Below are 19,900 nucleotides of genomic sequence, written 5' to 3' on the forward strand. Positions count from 1 at the left end.
GTTACCATTACAGCATGGTAATAGCACCTAAAGCACTCCTGTAACTGAAACATGAAGTACAACACTGCGGTGAGGCTGCCTGTTTTGCTTATTGTGAGGGACTCTTCTCAAACCCTTGTTATGGTGGAGAGTGGGTTGTCTAACGGTGCGGGCCCTGGCTGAAGAGGAAGGTGGAGGGAAAGAGGTCAGGTTGGGGGTGAGCTGAGCTTCTTCCAGACTGTTTTCAGCTGTCTGTTTTATTTGGGGCAATATTTTTCCAGGAAACCCGGTATACCCCTATGTCTTGTTAAGTTTGTTACTTGCTGGCTTTTCAGCTCTCTGTTACACCTTCATGGGTTTTCAAAAGCAGCAGGCACTAATGCCCTGGGGCTTTCCATGAGGACTACCAGCATTAACATAATGTAAATATATGACGGTCTAGTCCTCTCTGTCCAGAAATCCTTCCAAATTACATCATTGCTAAAGCCTAACTACCTCAGAGTCATGAGATGTAGTTTTATCAAACCAGTTTCTCAGCAATGGTTATAAAGTTGTGCTAGTGGGGTCAGATAGTTCTTGGCACTGGAACTGATCTTCTGCTGGTGTGAAGTGCAGGCCAAGTAGGTCAACGCCTTTCTACAAATGCTGTAGATGTAGTCTAGTTAGCTAACTTTATTTCTGAACTGTTAGATGCTGGGTAGAAAAGCTGTTTTTATAGCCAAAATGGCTGGCAGACCCAGTGCAGATACCGAAATAAGAATTCTTTCAAAAGCTGTGGAAAAATAACTGTCTGGATTATTTAGACTACTAGCTTCATGTACCACTGCACAATAATTGCTAAATCCAGACTAAGTTGCTGGAGACAAAATTATTACCATGCTCTATTAAACTTTCACCTGTTAGGTAACTTGTTTGCTAGATTTCCTCTTTACTGTTTGATCTCACTTCTGATCATGCTGACAAAAGCTCGCTGAAGTTTTTGTAATGCTATACCTTAACAAATTTATCAGAGAAGCAGAGATAGAACATAATTATCTTGGTAACTGTTCTGATTTTTGCAGCAAGTTATTACTTTTATAACTGATACTAGAGGTGGATTTCGCCCACTCTTCAGTACTTAGCAATGTAAAACTATCTGGTTTTAAATGTCAATGAACTGTTCATCCGGTGTACTACAATTGTAAAGACAATACAGGCTTATCATCCTCTGAGCAATTTTATTCTATTTTAGCACTAATAATGTTGCTAGGAAGTAATTACAATGCTGATGTAGCAGCAATAAAAGTTTAACTAGAGTTGCTCCACTGTAATTTGTTCTGTGGAACTGTTGCTGTGTTTTGTATTCTGGAACTACATTTGCTAACATGGCATTCATCATTTCAGTCTTCTAGTTAACCCCTATGAGCAGACCTTTGAGTCAATCAACAAGCCCATTCAACTTGTGGGCTAGGTGGGCGGCACTCCTTCAGCACAGCAGAGACCTGCCACAAACAAACTAGGTTTTACCTTCCAATGGTTTGAGCGGGACTGTAGGACAACTGCCTGTGAAAAACATTTCTGGGAAGGCTTTGTTGTGTGCTGACATCAGTGGTGCTTTGGGGCATGCTCTCCAGCCCGATTATGGAGACACACTGTGGTGGTGCTGGAGACCATGCTGGAAGGCTCAATCTCTGTAGCTTGCAGAGAGGTCTTTGAAGTAGCATCAAGGTTACTCCTGAGAGAGTATGAACTTGTCCAAAAGGGCTGTGATAGATGTTAATCTAGAACAAATACAATTTACAAGATGTAAGCCTTGAGTTATTTGAAACAAAAAACAAACCCTTTAAAATATCCTAATATATATGAGTGTTAAATGTGCTTTTAAAAAAAATAAATCAGTATTGACTGTAAAGAGAAATGGGAGGCAGATAGAAAAGGAAGAAATTTGGAGAGCTGCTGAGATAAATATACAAAGAAAAATGTGTTCTAGAAAACAAGAGCAGGGTGACCACCAAAAGAAACATTTGCAAGAATACAGCTGCAATGAAAAGTAGTGAGAGAGTGAAGAAGATAACGAGGAATACGCAAGTAATTTTTGTATTGGTATCTGAACTAAGATAACAAATATTAGTTGTAAGTCTTCTTTCATTATTATAAGCTTATTTCAGCAGCAGACAAAATTATGAGTGAAAGAACAACGTGGACAATGATTCATAGGCTAGAAGTTCTAGATATTTCTTTCTTTTTTTTTTTTAAATTGTCGACTTGAATTATGAGACTAAAAATTAAGTATGTCCTCATTGGTAGGGAGTAATTCATAGAAAATATCGATGGTTCCCACTGTTGAGAAGTGATGTAATCTGCCATGGTACCAAATGACTTTATTAATAACTGACTGGATCGTGTGTTGTGTATGGTAAGTCTTTTTAATTGCTAGTGTCTGAAAACTTCTTTTGAGAACTTTGGCTGGAAAGTTCTTTCCCTGTGTATTTATGTAAGTGAAGTTACAGTCCTGTACTCTCTGCCTCTAAACAAAGGCAGAGCAGATCATGGCATGGTAGAAAGGAAATAACTCCATGAAATAATTGAGCATGTAACCATTTCTTCAGGAAAAAAAATAATCTTGCTCTTATTTACTCACCTGTTGTTACTGAGGTGCTTACTGGAATCACTGTTTGCAGACAAGGAGTGTGGGAGAAAAAACTATTTGCCTTGGCTGGTGCTGTATGTAGCAACAGCCCTAGTGATGGATATTCTGGGAAACTTTTGACTTATCAATCTGAAACTAGTGAGATAGGCAAGCCAGGACACAAAGCAGAGGTAACAATGTAAATCTGTCATTAGATGAATGCCATGTTCCTTTGGGACTTGGCAAATAAAGTGGCAGTTTGTCATTTCTGATCATTAGCACTTCTGATGTTTACAAAATGCAATTTTTCAGTTTTGATCTTATACCTTAGGCCCTGTCACCGGCCTAGCAGAGTGTGCTCTTACCACTGTTGCAAAGCTTCTGCTCTTTGCAGCTGAACAGGAAGGCAATGCTCATATAAAGTCTTTTATGTGATTTTTTTTTTTTTTTTTTTTTTTAGGTTTTGGCTCACTGGCTTGTTTCCCACTGAGAAGTACATGGGGTCCTGTATAAATGACTTACAGTGGGATGGGGTTGCAGAAGAACTGCACCTGTCTCCTGCCCTCATTCTGTAAAGCCTGAGGTTTTTCCCCTTATCCTTAGATCTGTGTGCCTTATGCAGAAATCCAGAGACAGGACATGGCATTGAGCTAGGGTTGTGAAAGAGGTCTGTAGCCCGTCCGTGGGGGTTTGCTGTGGTTATACCCCACACTTGCATAGACTTCTCGGGGTGGACCTACCCTGTTTCCCATTTTGTGAGGTGCATGTCTTTGTAGTAAGGAGCTACTCATAGTCCCTGGGTAATTGCATTGTGCTTGGAGTTGAGCAAAATCTGAGGTACAGGACACAAAGATTTCTGTATAAGCATGGTCATCTTGAGATAATTATAATAGCCGTTTTGGAGGGGAAAATAAAGTTATAGATAAAACAGCTTTTCAGTGAATGGTTTTAAATGCCAGGGGTGGGTAAAAAAAGCTAGCAAATGTGAAACCTTAGCTAATACAGTTAAGAAAGCAGGCTGGATTCAGTTGTGTAAACACAGGCATCAAGTCCTACTGAGATGCTCTGGGGTACCTGTGACCTCCATTTACCGCTGCAGCAGGGAATGGGCAGTAGGTACCAGCCCCAGGGGAAGTCTTAGCCCAAGGGCACTACATACCATAAAGTGATTGTGCAACTGAATCAAGACAGAAGGTATATGTACTTAATGCTGACCATTTGCAATATGTCTCCAGATGTCTCATTCCATGTCACTATTTCTATGAGGATCTGCAGACATGTTAAAATTAATGGAAAGACACTGCCTGGAATTCATAATGTGATGCTATCATGCTCTTACTAATTTACATTCCTGTCTAAGAATCAGTTGTGCAATTTGGCTGTAGTGGCTGATACCTTGTTGCTGGTGTGACAAGAATTCATAGTTCTTAGAATCTGTGTATCTATTGTATATAGTATCTAAAAGAGTGCTTGGCTACGTGATTTGCTTCCCCAATATGTAACTTGCTTCTTTTGTATGTTTATCTTTCTACATTTTTGCAGTTCTTTCTTTTTTCTTTTTCATTTAAAGAAAAAAAAGTTAGAACCCTTTGTGTATTCTAATCAGATCATGAAATGAGGCTGCTATTTTAAATTTGATTTTTTAAAAAATATATTTTTCTAAAATTTTTTAGGTTTGAAATTTAAGATTTGGAAATCAAAGCTGTACAGTTGCTCTGTGCTACAGACAAATTATTAAATAAATGGGTTATTCTACTGAGAGAGGTTACTGCCACTGTGAAGCTTCACTTTAGGACACTGTAGGCAAGCCTGTGTTAGGGATGCAGGTTTTGCCCTGAAAAGGCTGTGGTCTGTAGCCACGTAATCCAGCTAATTGGCATGTGCGATAAAAGGTTCTTTTTGGAAGACTTCTTCCATTGGGCTCTTCCCCTCTGTTTAGTGAACATTAGACCAAACATCAGTTTCTGAAGGGACCTGTGATTGCAACAGTAGTGTATATTTGGTGATACTTGGAAATGCTACAGTCATTTCCCTTTCCTCTGAGGCTGTAAGCTCCTAAACATCCTCATCTGCCCTGTAATTAGTGATAAACATTTCTGCTTATAATATTTAAATCTGTTGTCTACAATGCCAAGTTCTGGATATTATTTCATTACTATGCTTAGAGGGAGACTGCTGATAGTTTATTTCTTGGGATTTAAAAGCAGAAATATCTAGAGTTAATATGGAAGTAGGAAATAATTGAGAACTTAAGAGAAAAGCCTCCTGACAACTCACTTATTTTGATCATACAATAGAAAGGCATTATATATTCTCATTTACCACCTATCTGTACAGAAAAGATTAGGCTATGTTATTCTTACAGTTTTGTTTTGACTGACTGCGTTTGTTATTTTACACTTATCACCTAGACACCAAGAGTGGACGTAAAACTCATGAAAACAGCAGTATAACAATAGAGTATGAGTTTCATCACTTCTATCAAGAAAGTAGGCCAATGCAACTCATATTTACAAAGTGAAAATGATCTAATTGGCAGCTCTCTTTAAAAGAAAAACCAAACACACACCACACACACACCCCCCCAACCATCTGTCTAGTATGGTGGTTTTTTGGTGTTTGTTTTTGGGTTGGTTTTTTCGGGGGGGAGCTTCAATAGGTCAACAGTTTCCAAGGTTGGCTACAGTTAATTGCTATAGTGGTTTTATTAATCTACACCTTTATCTTGCGAGATTTAATGTGTTTGAAGAATTGCCATTGTCTTTTTTTATTCCTACTAAGTAAATGAGTGAAGAATGGGAGAGAATTCTGCCAATTTAGCTAAAGTTTTTTTTATCTTTCTTAACAGTAGCTTTGAATGATTAATGTCAGCAAATGCCTTTTAGTGTTGTCTGCCAGTGGAAAGTATACCTGCGCTCGTTTAAGTGCTGTTAATGAAAATGTTAAAAGCAGTGATTTGTTATTGCTGCTGCCATTAGTTACTGTTTTATGAATCGTGTGACCTGATGAAATACACTGTTGTTGTCACATGTCTGGTAACACAAAAGAAAAATCAAGCAAGAGAAAGATTTCTACCAGTTAGCAATAAATCTATTTTGGGAAAAGGACCCTTTCTTCTTCTCAACTTAATAAAAGCTTTTAGTTATTTCTAGAAGGAAATATAAAGTTAATAAACTCTCCAGCAATAAGGGTTGCTAGACTCATGACCTGTTAGCAAAATAAATGCTAAACATTTCATGCCATAAAAATGTGATTGTCAGTCCGTCTATTATTTCTCTGAGCATTCTCTGTGGATGATTAATATTTTTTAATTTTTTTTTTCCTCCTCTCCTTCTGGATAATCTTTCTGCAGGGAGAAAGGTTCTGTCTATCAACACACTACCTGACCAGCCTCTTTGTGTAACCCCTTCAGAAGGCTGCATGCTATAAGCCTGTTTGGATGTGGAGAGCTATTATCCTTGGTCGTTACAAGCCTCTTCTCAGAGACCAATATCTAGCTCTTCTGAACGTCTAATCCTGACAGAAATGGGAAGGCTTTTCACAATGTAGTCCCTTGTTTGTTTGTTTTTCTCTCTATTCAGGCTGACTTTTGTCACAGATCTGCTTCCCTGCAGGAATTGTTTTTTTAATAGTTCCTGCAGTTTTTCTTTGCTGTGAGGCTGTGGCATCTGCAGGATCAATCGAGCCAAAGTCTTGTACATACAGTGTGCACTGTACATACATCAGAAGTTAACAACAGCAAAAGCTACTCTATCCCTAGCTGGATTTCTTATGGAGTCCTTGCTGAAAGGGGTTTTACAAGCTGAATATTCACACATTTGTATGATGATCCTTTTATATGGGGTCAGTGCAAAAGGAAAGGATTATCTCTTATACTAACAATCTCTTTTCTTACAACACTGAGTTACTTAAAGCTTTCTGTACTAGTGTAGGTTATGCTCAGACTTGCTTTGTATTCTGCTTTAGACATGTACATAAATTCTAACTTGAGATAAAAGAATTCATGGAGCCACAGATAATTGCTGATAAGTTACAACATGATCACTTATAATGTAGTTCACTGTTGCCATTAGAGCACACATAGACAGCTATGATTTACCAATATAAATTCATATAAAGCCAGACATCATATTATGCATTTGGTAGCTGTTGATAAACATACTTATCTATCATCAATAAATTGCTGTCCTTCTTCCCAAATGTAACTGATATTGTGCAGCACAATAATACCACTGCTCGGAGGTGCTAAGCAATGATAATTTTTTTTAGGAGGAATTGAGACTACCTTAAAATATATTCATATATAATATTTTATTACCCTGGCAAGAGGAACATCTTAAAAGAACAACCATAGTTTATCCTCACTAAGAGAGATGCCACAAAAGTGAAACCCAATCGTTTGTTCATTGTCTGCGCTGACCTGTGTTTTCATGCTTGCCTTGTAAGGGAAAGGCTTAGACATTCACGTAGAAAAAACAAGAGATGTTCTCAGTGGGAACAAATCTGACTGTTGTTAAGTGGAACAATGAACTGCTGTGAGGCTCCCATAGAAAGACTAGGCTTTCCCAACAGAGAGGAGACAGTGATTTATTACGTTGTCACAAAACTTGACTTTTTAAACTAGACAGTCAAGTTACAGCTTAAATTGTTAAAAAGCGGGAACTGGCAACATGATTGAAGTACCTCAGTCAAATAAATGTATCCAACTGAATAACTACTTCATTTCTCCTGTGAAATCATCCCAGAGGATCAGTGTGCTGCTATTGGGATTTGGGGGCTGCTGTCAGAATGACTTGTTTGTTGTATTCATTGGAATAACACAGCTTGAGAGGATGCTAGGAAGGTCTCTGATTTCCTATGGCTTTTAGTGCCTATGCTGAAGTCCACTAAAAGTATTAAGAGATTCCAGTTTTAATGAGATTTGAGAAGTCAGATTCGTTTTTGAATGTAAACCAGAGTGCTCCAATACTCGATCAATGAATTGACAAGTTTTCTTTTACAGCTTATGCATGAGAGAAACAGACCTGTTTGTGTTACAGTGTGATATTCAAATGTCAGGTCTGCTTGTATCTAATTATTAGGGTGCCTGAAGGGAAAGCAATAGATTTGTGTGTCCATACCCAGGAAAAAAAAAAAAAGACAAAATACTAAGAGTTTTATCACTGGAAATAAATTCAAGTAGTATTATAGTATACTGTAGGCCAAGTACCTTTATAGCGTATGTTGTACATCATAATTCAGCATAAAATCGACTCTGCACCATATGAATAGTACACTTTATAGCTTAATATTAAGCAAACAACTGTACTTCAGAATTTATCTTTTACTTTGAAAGAATACAAGAATAAAACAACAACAAAAGAGTAAATGCAGCAATGCAGATGTCTTCTGTGTTATGTATGGCCAAATAAATGTTTATTTCCTATAGCAGCAAAACTATTTTATTTCAAATCTCTCAAAACAAGAATACTGAAAATGTTATTAGAGTTGTCAAATATCATAAAATACTAGAACCTTAGCCTATCATTTTTGGTTGAAACTTTTTTTTTATACCTAGTTTTTACTAGTTTTTAGGGTTTTACTGAGGGGAGAGGAAAACAAAACCAGAACTCTTCCATGGGAAAAGAAAGGGAAGGGGGAAGATAGGGCCTCATCAATTCTAACAAACAGAACCGTTTAGCAGATTTGTAATAATATTTGTCTACTGTCTGATTTCTCCTGTCTACTTTAAATCTTAAACACTTGCATGCCAGAAGAAACCTTTCTAAATTTTCAACCTTCCTCTTTAATTTACCATTGAATTATCGCCATTAGTTTGAAGGCTGCGTTTGAGTTTTTGATAGAACTTTGATTCAAGAAATCTTGGATAAGAATCTCTTTCCATGTGCATGTAAATTATTCTCTGTGCTTCATCAAAACAGGACTGCGTTGGCTCTTGAATATTCCTTATAATTGCTTTCCTTGCAGGACTGTCAATGTTAATCTGAAACAGAAAACAATGGTACTAAAATATCACTGAATATATGCAAAGGAAGGGTAATTTAGGGGACCTGTACTGAATGCCTTTTCTCTTTTTATATACACTCTAAAATCAGCATCTAACCAAAAACATTGATTCTAGCAGAGTGGATTTCTCCTTATAATGTGAGAACACCACATCCTATTGGTTGACCAATTTGCTCCTCTTTTTGGTGTTTGATTTAGTAAGATGTATGTCAGGGGCTGGATGGGGAGCATGCTCCCTTGGGGACAAGATGCCTGGAAGACTGGGAAGTGTCTGAATTTCCCAGTCTGCCCCACAACCTTAATGGAAAAGCCAGTTAAATCCTGACTGTTGTGATCAGTGGAGGTTCAAGAGCGGTGGTAAAGTCACTACTGCTGGGCCCATATGTAGAATATGGCTCCAAGACTTCAAACCTTAGGGAGGTTAAGCAGTATATGTTTGATTTGCTCATTACTTCTAGAAAGAATACGAGCGTATGTATGATTTAGGCAGAGGAAGAAGTCCTGAGAACATGGTTTGCATGGAGTGGCTACAGTGCAAGGAGTAACTGGAAGGTGCTGACATCCAACCCCTCTTTCTTTTGTTAAGAATTGGTCCTAGAGCTAGGATTAGATGCCTGAAGAGGAAGCCTGACTCTCGATTTCTAATGAGTCCAAGTGGCTGGAGGTGCACAGTACCAGTGAAAACCAATTGCTAAAATTATTATGATCTCTGAGGTAAGACAAAATGAGCCCATATATCAACCTTGTTTAGGAAAAGTTTTGATTTCCAGAGCTCTTCTGCTGCTATAAGTTGAAGCTCTGTAGGTGTGTAAGAGTAGAAAGGTCTAGTGATAGGAAAATATACCAAATAAAATGGGAACTCTTGATAATCCATTAGTTCATGATAAATTACATTGCTTTTTTTTCCAGCTTGACTTGGTTAGTGTAAGAGGAGAGCTCTAAAGATGTGGTTAGTGCTGATGTCTTTCATGGGTTAGGATCTTCCTCTTCCAGAGGAGTCATTTGAGTTGCACCTTTTTAAATGCTGCTGAAATTTGAATGTAAACTGTGTTTTAAATCCTCATGAACCTCTACCTTTTTAGGGTGGTACCTAGTTCTTTTGTTAATAGCGAATACCAAGAAAATGTGAAATCGGTGTGTCCTGAAGACATAGAAACCATACAGCCAATAGCAAGATTCAAATACATACTATTTTAGGGGGAAAAAAACCCCAAAAACATAGTTTATTTTTAACTGTCCTGATTTAAGCCCTTACTTTTGATTAATGAATTTGTGTTTGGCAATACCGACATTTCTCTTCTGGAAATGCAAACGTCTTGCTGAGTTTTCTATAGCTGCACATGCTAAAAATAAATCAGAAAAAGACAGAAAAATGCATTGTCTTTCCAATTGGCATTTAAAACCAACAGAGGGAACTTTCAAATTTCCTCAAGTTTTGGATTAGTGAGAATGGGTTAGTCATTTAAAGCATCAACTGCTCTCAGCCAACATTTGGGAAGCTAGCTGAGTTGGTTTTGGCTTGTCTTTCAATGTCAACAGGGAGGCTGCATTTTGAGGCTCTATAATAGTTTTATTGTTATGTGTAAACCAGAAAATAATCTAGCCTGTTTGGGGTTTTTTTTTAGTTATGTCAGTCTGCCAGAGGCAGCAGCAGTAAAAGCCAGATTAGCTTATTTTTGCAAAGAAAGTAATCGCTTGGAATATTTAAAGGTCATAGAGCATAACTGGCTGAGCAGGAATGACTTTTTTGTATAGCCACTTGTCAGAAAAAAAAAAATCACTCTCAAACATTTTACATACAAATCTGCTCTTTTTTCCATAAATTTTGTGTTGCTGGAAGCAGAAAGTAATTATCTATCTTGGAACCTTTCTTTTAGCCCTTTTTACAAAGGGGACAGCACTGGTAGAGTTTTTACTTCGTTCATTTTTATTTACTCTTGCAAAGAGCAGAGTGATATATACAGGTAGCAATGGCATAATCCAAAATCTATTGAAGTGATATAAATGGCCCCTGGATCAGATGCTAAATAGAATAGAACAGATCCAAGAACTTGGTTCTTAATCTAGTTGTGCCTTTTGCTTCTATCCTTGGTGGATACAGTTGAAAGATTTGCCTATAGACAAGATGTGAAGGCAAGTATTAAAACTCTGGGTGTAAAAGAGTTTGGGGAGGATGAATAGCAACAGTTTTCACTCCCTTTAATACAAGGGGTGCTAAGTATTTGTTGTTGGTTTTTGTCAGCTACATTACACATCAGACATCTCTCTTAGAGGAAATAAAGAGCTCATGTTATTGTGTGTCACCTCATTGGGAGCATGGGGTTCAATGTAACTTGTAAAAAGTTTCCTGGCCGCAGAAATCCTTTTCCTCTGTGATGTGATCTTCTTATAAGCTTCGCAAGCAAGCCAGAACTCTATATTTTCATCGCTGTGCTCTGTCTTTAAGTAGGTCTTGTAGATCATAGGCCCATCTGTAAATATGTCAGAAGCCAATTTTATATACTATGTATGTATTACCTTTAGAGGCCTTTGAAGGCAATAGGGATGTTTACAAGGCAGTATAATACTTGATTGTACACCTATAAATGTTCTTATTAGATTATATCAAAGTGGGGAATCAAACACACTAACTCACCCCAGAGCCCTACACTTCAACATTGCCTTTTCCTAGGCATGCAGAGCTCCCTTTAACCTTGGTGGCATTTCACTGTGCAGAGCACTGAAAACTCTGTTCTTCCTGGTCTCTGTGAACACTATCAAACAAATCCAAAGACTGAAAAGTGTTTTTAAATTCCAGTTCCAGTTTTGTACAGAACATATCTAAGTATTATCAAATAATCATGATCTGTGTAAAACCTATATATATATATAAATAAAAGAATTTCCTTTCTTGGTGTAAGGATTTGGGGGAAAAGCAATTAGTAAAAAAAAAAAAAAAGGAATTGTTTTTTGTGCTGTAACCGAGCTAAGTAAAGCAGTTAAAAGAATACCCTGTTCAGCAAATGAGTGGTTCTGCACTTGAGGATGTCTTCAAAACACCTGGCAATGGAGTTTGACAGCAGCAATCAGTGGGATCTTGGCAAAGATTAAATTCCTGAGGCTGCCTTTTGTCATGTCATCAGGCTTGCTTTGTACGGGATTAGGTGATAGAGTTGCTAAAATGTCTCTAGCCAGAAGAACATTTATAAGGCTTCTAGCACTTGAGCAGGAATGCTGCTTGCAGTTGTAAGCTTTTACTCTGAAAGTACATCTAAGATAGGCACACACTTTGCCTGCCTCTCATAAAGAGCTGCAAATCCATTGGGTTTAGTGTTTCTGGCTTTTTGGGTGGGTGCACCTTTGCATTTTCTGTTGTCATTAAGCATTTAAATGAATTAAAAATCAACAAATAGTGCCATCTAAGGGCAGCGAGCGAGGTGTTTTAAGAAGGGCAGAGTAAGATTACTGCTGGAAGCTACAAGCATTTTATTTAAAGTAAGCTTTCCTGCTGGTGCACCACTCTGAGCTTTCATGTTTCTACAAACATTGAGCACTACCTGTCACCTGGCAGTAGCGGTGATCGCGTGCATGCCTGGTGCTTGTGCTATACTTTTGTTTCTTTTAAATGTTTTCTGTTGTGCACTTTCTCCCCGTGCTTTCCCTGCAAACTGTAATATACTAGGCTGTTTGCTGTTAAAGACTGTAATGGCAAAATATTTTTCTTATAGTTGTTACAAATTCTGTCTGTTAATCTTCTTGCTCTTTGTAATTTGAAAATAATATAACACTGTATGGATGTACCATTAGCTATGGTGCCTTTGCCATACACAGGATTTCTCAAGTCAACTTGCCTTTCACTTTCTTCTAACATATATATTGCTATACAGTGATCCAAGTGGGGAAACAGCAGATAAACCTGCCCTTATCACATGTCTTTAAAAGAATTACATGTGCCTGCAGAAATGGCAAATTTGGGAAAATATTTACAGCATGCCACATCTATTTTCAGTGTGATGCATGCTAAGCATGTCATAAAATTGGTTTTCATTAGTTGCATATTAGACAGCATACGTTATACTGCATGACTTACTGATTTTGCTTCATGGGAACTTTTTTCAGTAATCCGTCTGGGATACAAACAATTACTTACATTTACTTGTTATCAGCTTTTCAAAAGACTGGGACCATTTTAGCACTTCTTCCAAAGACACCCTTTAGAAAAGAGGAGGAGATTATTGCAGGATTAGGTCTGGTTCAAAGTATAAAAAAAATAAATTAATTATTGAAAATCTGTCCCCTAATTTAAATAATATCTGTATGAAACTTACATTTAAAAAGGTTTTTCTCTGTGTCCTAGAATTTGTGCTTAGTGTGCTGAAGCAAATATTATTTTTGCTGTAACAAATACAGTTCTATCTCAAGTTGCTCCCGTGTAATTCCTTTGGAAATGGCATTCACTTATTTAAATTGTGCTTAGGAGAAGCACAAGGAAAGTACTAGCTTTCTAGATAGCAACTTCTTTGGGACAGGAATCATTATGTAGTTTGTTTAGGAAGTGTTGATATCTGTATTTAGTAGCAAAGTCTTTAAGGGCTCAAGATCTTATTGTAATATTTGACATCTAAGTTGACTTACCAGCTGAGAGTTGAATATAAACTCCTAACAAGACAAATAACGAAAGGTTAATACAATCTTAGTTGTAAGGGACTTACATCTCTCTCTCCAGTTGTTTATGATGCAGTATGACACGTTATTACTAACCTAGACACTTCTTGGAGGTGGCTAAAATCTGATTTCTTTCTTTCAAGTTTGCTATTCTTAAGCAATAATTTCATAAGCTTCTAGGAGTCTCCTGCCTGATTCTGGGAAAGAGTATGGAAGTAGTGAGGTGAAAGACTAAACAATTTAAGGAAAAACAAATGTTTCAGGGCCAATAGCTCCATTTAAGTGCACGTAGCTCCATTTACACCAACTGATTTTTAAGCATTGCAGTTATAGCACATCAATGCTGGTAACTTGGAAAAAATGCTTATGCTTATATTAGTAGAAGAAAACACAAGGGATGTGTTGCAGTGGGTGTTTCCATTATGTGTCAGCCAATCTTGGGAGGGAGATCCCTTCTCATTGAGTATTTTGTTTTCATATGAGCTACAATTTTGACAACAGTATTTAGTATCACAGATTTTTTAAATTATTATTTATTTAAATCTAAAGCAAAATTGGCTTTGGTATGAGTGTTGCATGAAGCTCCATAGATTTCTGTTGCACAACAACCATTAGTAGCTTTGTAGCTTTTTTTAATTGGTGATCACCAATTTTTAACTTGATATAATTCTCTCTTTCACTGATTATTATTATGTCAGCCTTTCCTGATCAGTCTGACCTGATCAGAGAAATACATAGAAATGAAAATTTTACCACTATGAAATTGTGGTGTCAACTCTTTAGTAACTCTTGCCAGTAAAAGACTTTTTTTTTTCCTTCTCATGAGCTACTAGCCTACTCTCTGTATAAACTCATGAAATGTGTGGTTATGGGGAGTCAGAATCTCTAGTCCTTTGAATGCTTTTTTTTTTCCTTAAGAGTTGCTTGTGAGTCATTCACTGTTACTGACGCAGATAATTTTTCACCTCTGTCAGCAATAGCACTTGTATATAGAACAAGTGACAATTTTGTCTGTCTCACTGAGCATCATCAGTAGGGCCATCGTGTTTCCATTTCTGATTATTTGTCTTTAGAATTAATCTGTGAATCAGAAAGAATGCTGCCCGATGGGGCAGCTGACACAGAGGAAAACCTTTTTTACTTACCTTTTAAAATCAGGAAAAGGCAGTAAGGGACACGCATCCTGGGCCGCATCAAAAGAAGCATGAGCAGCAGGTTGAGGGAGGGGATTCTCCTCCTCGACTCCACCCTTGTGAGACCCCACCTGGAGTACTGTGCCCAGCTCTGGGGTTCCCAGTACAAGACAGACATGGAGCTGTTGGAGTGAGTCCACAGGAGGGCCACGAAGCTGATCAAAGGGCTGGAGCACCTCTTCTATGGAGACAGGCTGAGAGAGTTGGGGTTGTTCAGCCAGCAGAAGAGAAGGCTCTGGGGAGACCTTATAGCAGCCTTCCAGTACCTAAAGGGGCCTACAGGAAAGCTGGAGAGGGACTGTTTACAAGGGCATGGAGTGACAGGACAAGGGGGAATGGCCTTAAGCTGAAGGAGGGTAGGTTGAGATGAGATACTAGGAAGAAATTCTTCCCTGTGAGGGTGGTGAGACACTGGCACAGGTTGCCCAGAGAAGCTGTGGATGCCCCATCCCTGGAAGTGTTCAAGGCCAGGTTGGATGGGGCTTTGGGCAACCTGGGCTAGTGGAAGGTATCCCTGCCTATGGCAGGGGAGCTGGAATTAGATGATCCTTAAGGTCCCTTCTAACCCAAACCATTCTATAAAAAAAAAAAGTGATATGGGTTATTAGGATTTCTATTAATGCTACTTTCATAGCTGCTGTGCTGACAGTAAACTTCTTGCCACACTGATTTGTGATATAATTGAATTTGAAGAACATATATTACACTGAAAAAATTGAATATTCTCAAAAAATCACTAAGGCTTTATAGCTGGAACTCCAAAGCTTATACTGGAAAATGCTGTTGTAGTGTCTTGTGGGAGTTATTGTTCACTTCCTCACACTGGAGAGGGTACAGTGGCTTCCCTGGCCACTGCTGTGTGGGAGACAACTCCTTGTCTAGAAGGCTGTTTTGGTAAATGCTGCCTGCGTTTCTGCCACTTAATCTCACCCAAATGGCAATTTCAGGAGTCATCAGACACACCTCAGTATTGTTGTCGAGGACATACTTTTCTCTAATCGATAAATCAATACCATGTATGATCTGATATCAGTCAGTAGGCGTGATGGATGGAAGAATTTCATTACTCCGATGTGACATGCTGACCAAAGTTCTGGCTACAGTTGGCCTCCACGGAGGTTGGTGGCAGCTGAGGACTTGCAGGAGGCACTTGGCCACATTCCTTATCCATTGCATCTGTATTCAACCTTTACCAACAGTCTGAATTCTTTTAAAGAATTGACCCAAAATATTTGTTTTACAAACTTTTCACAGGCCCGGATCTGGACTTAATCCAGGGATTAGTTTAAGCCTATGCCTATTTAATATAAAAGTTGTCACTGGGATGTACCCTTCTTCCACTAGAGAAATACCACTTTGCCCTTCATGTAAAGGAATAGGCTACACGAAGGTGGTCAGCTGAGGCAGTTGTGAAGATGTTGTGGTCTTTTTGCATGATCTTAAGCTTGCAAAGAAAACTTCCACTGGGAATTTTAAGATTTTTATCTCTCCTGCTCAGACAGCTACATGTACTGCAGAACTTAAGAATCTTATCATTACTTACTTAGAACTGATCCCATTTTCTTCTGCTCTGAATATCTTGCAAAGCCAGCAAGTATTGGGACTCATTCTCCTAAACATGGAAAATACGTGAGTTTTAAATCTGCTGTGCTCAGCTCTGGCTATCTCAAATTCCAGTTATAATTCAGTCTCCATATAGCTGTGCTACCAGTTCTAGTGGTATTCTTATTTTATGCGTCTTTATAAGTCATGGCTGAAGCGTTAAACCAAAATATATTTTTATAACATGCAAGAACTTAATAAGTAATTAAAAAAAATAATCAAGCAGTCCAATGACTATCTCTTGAGGGGAAAAATAGAAGTGTTAATAATTCTCTGTCTTTGCTTCTCCAGTTGTGAAAAGAGATTACAGGTTGAGCCTGACCCAAAGCAGAAGGAAACCAGAGATCTTTTCCCTGAAAGTTCAGGGTGACCTAGATCAGGGATCAAAGCTAAATGTAAACTGGACAATGCTGAGTAACTTAAGTGTCTGAGATTAATGTTGATAATTGTCCAGCAAATATCTCCAAGCCAATAAAAATTGGTATTAAACTTGCTTTTGTACAGAGATGATGTCCATAAGATATGCATTATAATTTTTTAATAGGAATGAGTCTAGAAAAACAAGCAAACAAAAAATCCTGTGACCTGAAGTATCTTTATTCCTTCCTCTTTGGCTTTCAAGAGACGCCAAATTTTTTTGCAAAATTTACTTGGGACAGTGGGTAAGTATTGTTTTGATTTCAGGCAGGTCTATACAAAGTCTTGTACATTATTTCTTTAAATTCGCAGTTTCTTTCAGGTTTGGGTTTGACTGGCACATACTCCTCATACAGCCAGTTTTTCCTTCAGACTGAAATATGTAATAAAATGCAGAACAAGGCTGTATCTCCCAGTGCAGCCTTCTGAACCTGTGAAATGATTGCATTTACCTTTAGTCTTATTTTCCTTGTTTCATGACATCTATATCCAGTTTTACGTTATACAAGAGTCTTACCCAGTAGATTTCCTACAGGATTTTAAAACTTCCTCACTCTGCCCACCTGTGATACTGCAGCTCCTGCTGCCCAGGCTCCCTGCAGCCTGGTAGAATTGCTGGTGGCCACTGCCCAATTACTACGTCTGTGGAATTCTCTGAACTACACGCTCTGCTTGGTTTCAGTGTGACTTCCTCTACACTCTGCCTGTTCATTTCATTGGTATTTACTCATCTCACCTGCTGCCTAAAACCAATCTTTTAAAACTACACAAGATTCCATATTTATGATAAAGTTATGCATTTAAATTCTGGCATATGGTTATTGCTTATTTTAGACTATTTTACCCAATGCCTTCTATTTTGAGTATTTTCATGCTGCAATTGTTAGTCTTCTATTCACTGAAATATAACCAAAATACAGCCTTTGTGGCTTTTTTGAAACCTGAAAAAGCTTATGTACATTGCCTACTATACAGAAATGCTCAAGAAATATTAGATGAAGCAATATTAAATAATCTAGTTCAGCTACTTCCATCTAAATTCAAAGTGTCAATCAGTATTTTTTTTTCTTCAGGTGGTTGCTGCATGAAGTCACATTTGTATAAGGAAATGTTATTGTTCTGAGGAACCATTTTAATCTGAGTTAGAGGCTTTAAGCAAATATTGTTCCCCAGGGCTCATTGAGTACACGTATTTGCCAAGCATACATCCAGGGCTTTGTAGTTCTCTCTTCTTTTTATGTTAGAAACATTTCCTAACAGACCAAGGAACAGAGCATGCTGATTTTTATCTTCTTCAGTGCTTCCTTGGAATGTCTTCTTTCCACTGGAGCATAATCTATGCTTCATTACTCTAATGTTGCTTGTTTCTGCTGGCAATAGTCTTACTCCTAAAATAAGACAGGAATAGTACACAAAGCTACATCATGCCCTTGAGCAATTTGTGTCAGTTTTGAATTGGCTAATCTTCAAAAGTACAGCCTGTGACTTTACCTACATTAGTGTCCTATCTTCTGTTCTAAATGGTAGCCCATCTACATCTTAACTAATTAATACAGCTTTGCAGTGTTCAGCTAACTAGATTTGGATCATGTGAGCTGCTTTCACCTGATACATATAAATAACATGTAGTATCCTTTTTGTTTGCTCATTATAAGGTTTTATTGCAACAAGGCCATAAGTTCTTTTAACACATAAGATCTGTTCTTCCTGCAGGTCTTGTAATCAGAAAGTCAGTCACATGGTTATAATACTTTCAGATAAGGAATTGCCTGTCTGATAATAAATTAATCTAAGTCCTAAAGTTATTCACGTCTCTAAAATGTGATCTGGAAATGACTGTTTAACTATTATTTTATATTGGAAAAATATCAGGAAAACTGCTTTATTTTTCAAACTACAACATACATTTTGATTTTTCAGCACCCTTATGCTGTGCCAGTTGAATCTGTAAACTACCTAACGTCACAGGTTTTGGTACGCAGTGTAGGTTTCAGCAGACCCTTCAGAGAGAAACCACTATATAAAAGTTCTAATTAATTGCCTTCTGTAATGTCATTCAGCTTAGTTCGTACTAGCAGTATTACACAAAATATTTATATATAAATAGGGATAAAGTTGTTTATACATCAGAAACATTTCTAAAATGAATGCCTTTGCTATTCTGAGATAACTTTCACATGCCAAGAGAAAAAGAGGGGTTTCCCTATACTTTTCTGTTAATATTTCGAAGTACAAAGCGTCATACTTACAGAAACTCTTCTTGGATCGTTTCCCTTGGTTAAAAAGTTTCATTTAGTAGTTGCATTTGTAGGGGTAACTTTCCAAATTCCTTGACCTGTTTTGTTGCTTCATTATTTTCTCTTGGTGTAGAAGCTCTTACTACACTTTAGCTGCACCTATGCCGCTTGTGTTAGTGCCTGACTCTTATACACACCATGGGCAAACAGTGGCTGTGGTTTCTATCAGAAAAAGTTCAGTTGGACTCTGATGCACCACTGATAGAGGCTGTTTGCTGTGAAATTATCTTGACATCTCCACTGATCAGCTGTAATGAAACGAAGCTGTGTGTTACTTCATTGAAATCTTGTGTGTATTGTCCAAGTTTTGTGACTAATATTTTCCATCCCTTTATCAAAGTTCTTCATATGAGATCTAAAGTCCATGTTGAATAGGGGCGAAAGGCAAAAGTACCTTTGCACTAAAACCAAGTTTCATCCTCTTACAGGCAGCATTATGAAGCAAGTACTTCAGATTGCCATGGGAGAGCCTTTATTTTCTGCTCTGACCCATTAGGGTGAGGCTTTCATGTGCTTCTAACTGGTTAACTTGGTATTGCACACGATCTGAGTGATGTTAGAGCAGAACTTACTTTAAACTTGGATGAGGTCCTCTTGTCACTTTTTTCATAGCTGTTGCCCAGGTTAAGGCCTCATTTCAAATTGTGACTCAAATTATCTACATTTCACTCATTCTTCTCTAGCTAAGTGTTTCAAACAGCCATGCAGTGCAATAGCACTGCAGTTGCTCTGTTCATGCCAGTGGTCAACTTTTTTGTAGTGCTGCTGGGACTTTGGGAGTAAGCACTAGCTCACAAGTTGAGGTAAATTAGTCACAGACGGGGGGGGGATATATCTTTCTACAGGATTTTCTGCCCTTTCCAGGGGTAGTTGTGATCTCTGGGGATTTGCCAGTGTCTGCAAGGCAGAGACTGATTGTGTCAGGAGGGAAAGGTTGGTCCTCTACCTGCTCCATCTGACAGCCCAGCTGTGTACAGTTTGCAATGTTTCTTTCAATCTTATCTCTCTGGTTTGACTCATCTTTCTTTTTCTCTTACAACGCCTCCTAGGCAAAGCGTGAACTGTATAGTATTTGAACTTAAATTGAAGCTTGAGCCTACAGTAATATAGTACACTCATTTATTTTATTGCAGCTCACCCTACTGGTATACAGG

At 38.0% G+C, this 19,900-nt stretch overlaps 1 protein-coding gene and 1 long non-coding RNA gene across 2 annotated transcripts in view; one reads left to right on the plus strand and one right to left on the minus strand.

Annotated features, from left to right (window-relative positions):
- LOC142602784 (uncharacterized) overlaps positions 1-19,900 on the plus strand; it is an 84,899-nt gene that overhangs the window by 11,994 nt on the left and 53,005 nt on the right. The gene's annotated exons all lie outside the window — the stretch shown is intronic.
- RGS13 (regulator of G protein signaling 13) lies at positions 8,186-18,791 on the minus strand. The gene is made up of 5 exons (XM_010310181.2): positions 18,699-18,791; positions 15,974-16,042; positions 12,723-12,784; positions 10,898-11,064; positions 8,186-8,570 (listed from the first exon to the last, which is right to left on the minus strand). Exons 2-5 carry the CDS (start codon positions 16,036-16,038, stop codon positions 8,373-8,375), a joined length of 492 nt encoding a protein of 163 aa, XP_010308483.2. The 5' UTR covers positions 16,039-16,042; positions 18,699-18,791; the 3' UTR covers positions 8,186-8,372.

Source organism: Balearica regulorum, chromosome 8 (assembly GCF_011004875.1).
Source record: "Balearica regulorum gibbericeps isolate bBalReg1 chromosome 8, bBalReg1.pri, whole genome shotgun sequence".
NCBI classification, from domain to species: Eukaryota; Metazoa; Chordata; class Aves; order Gruiformes; family Gruidae; genus Balearica; species Balearica regulorum.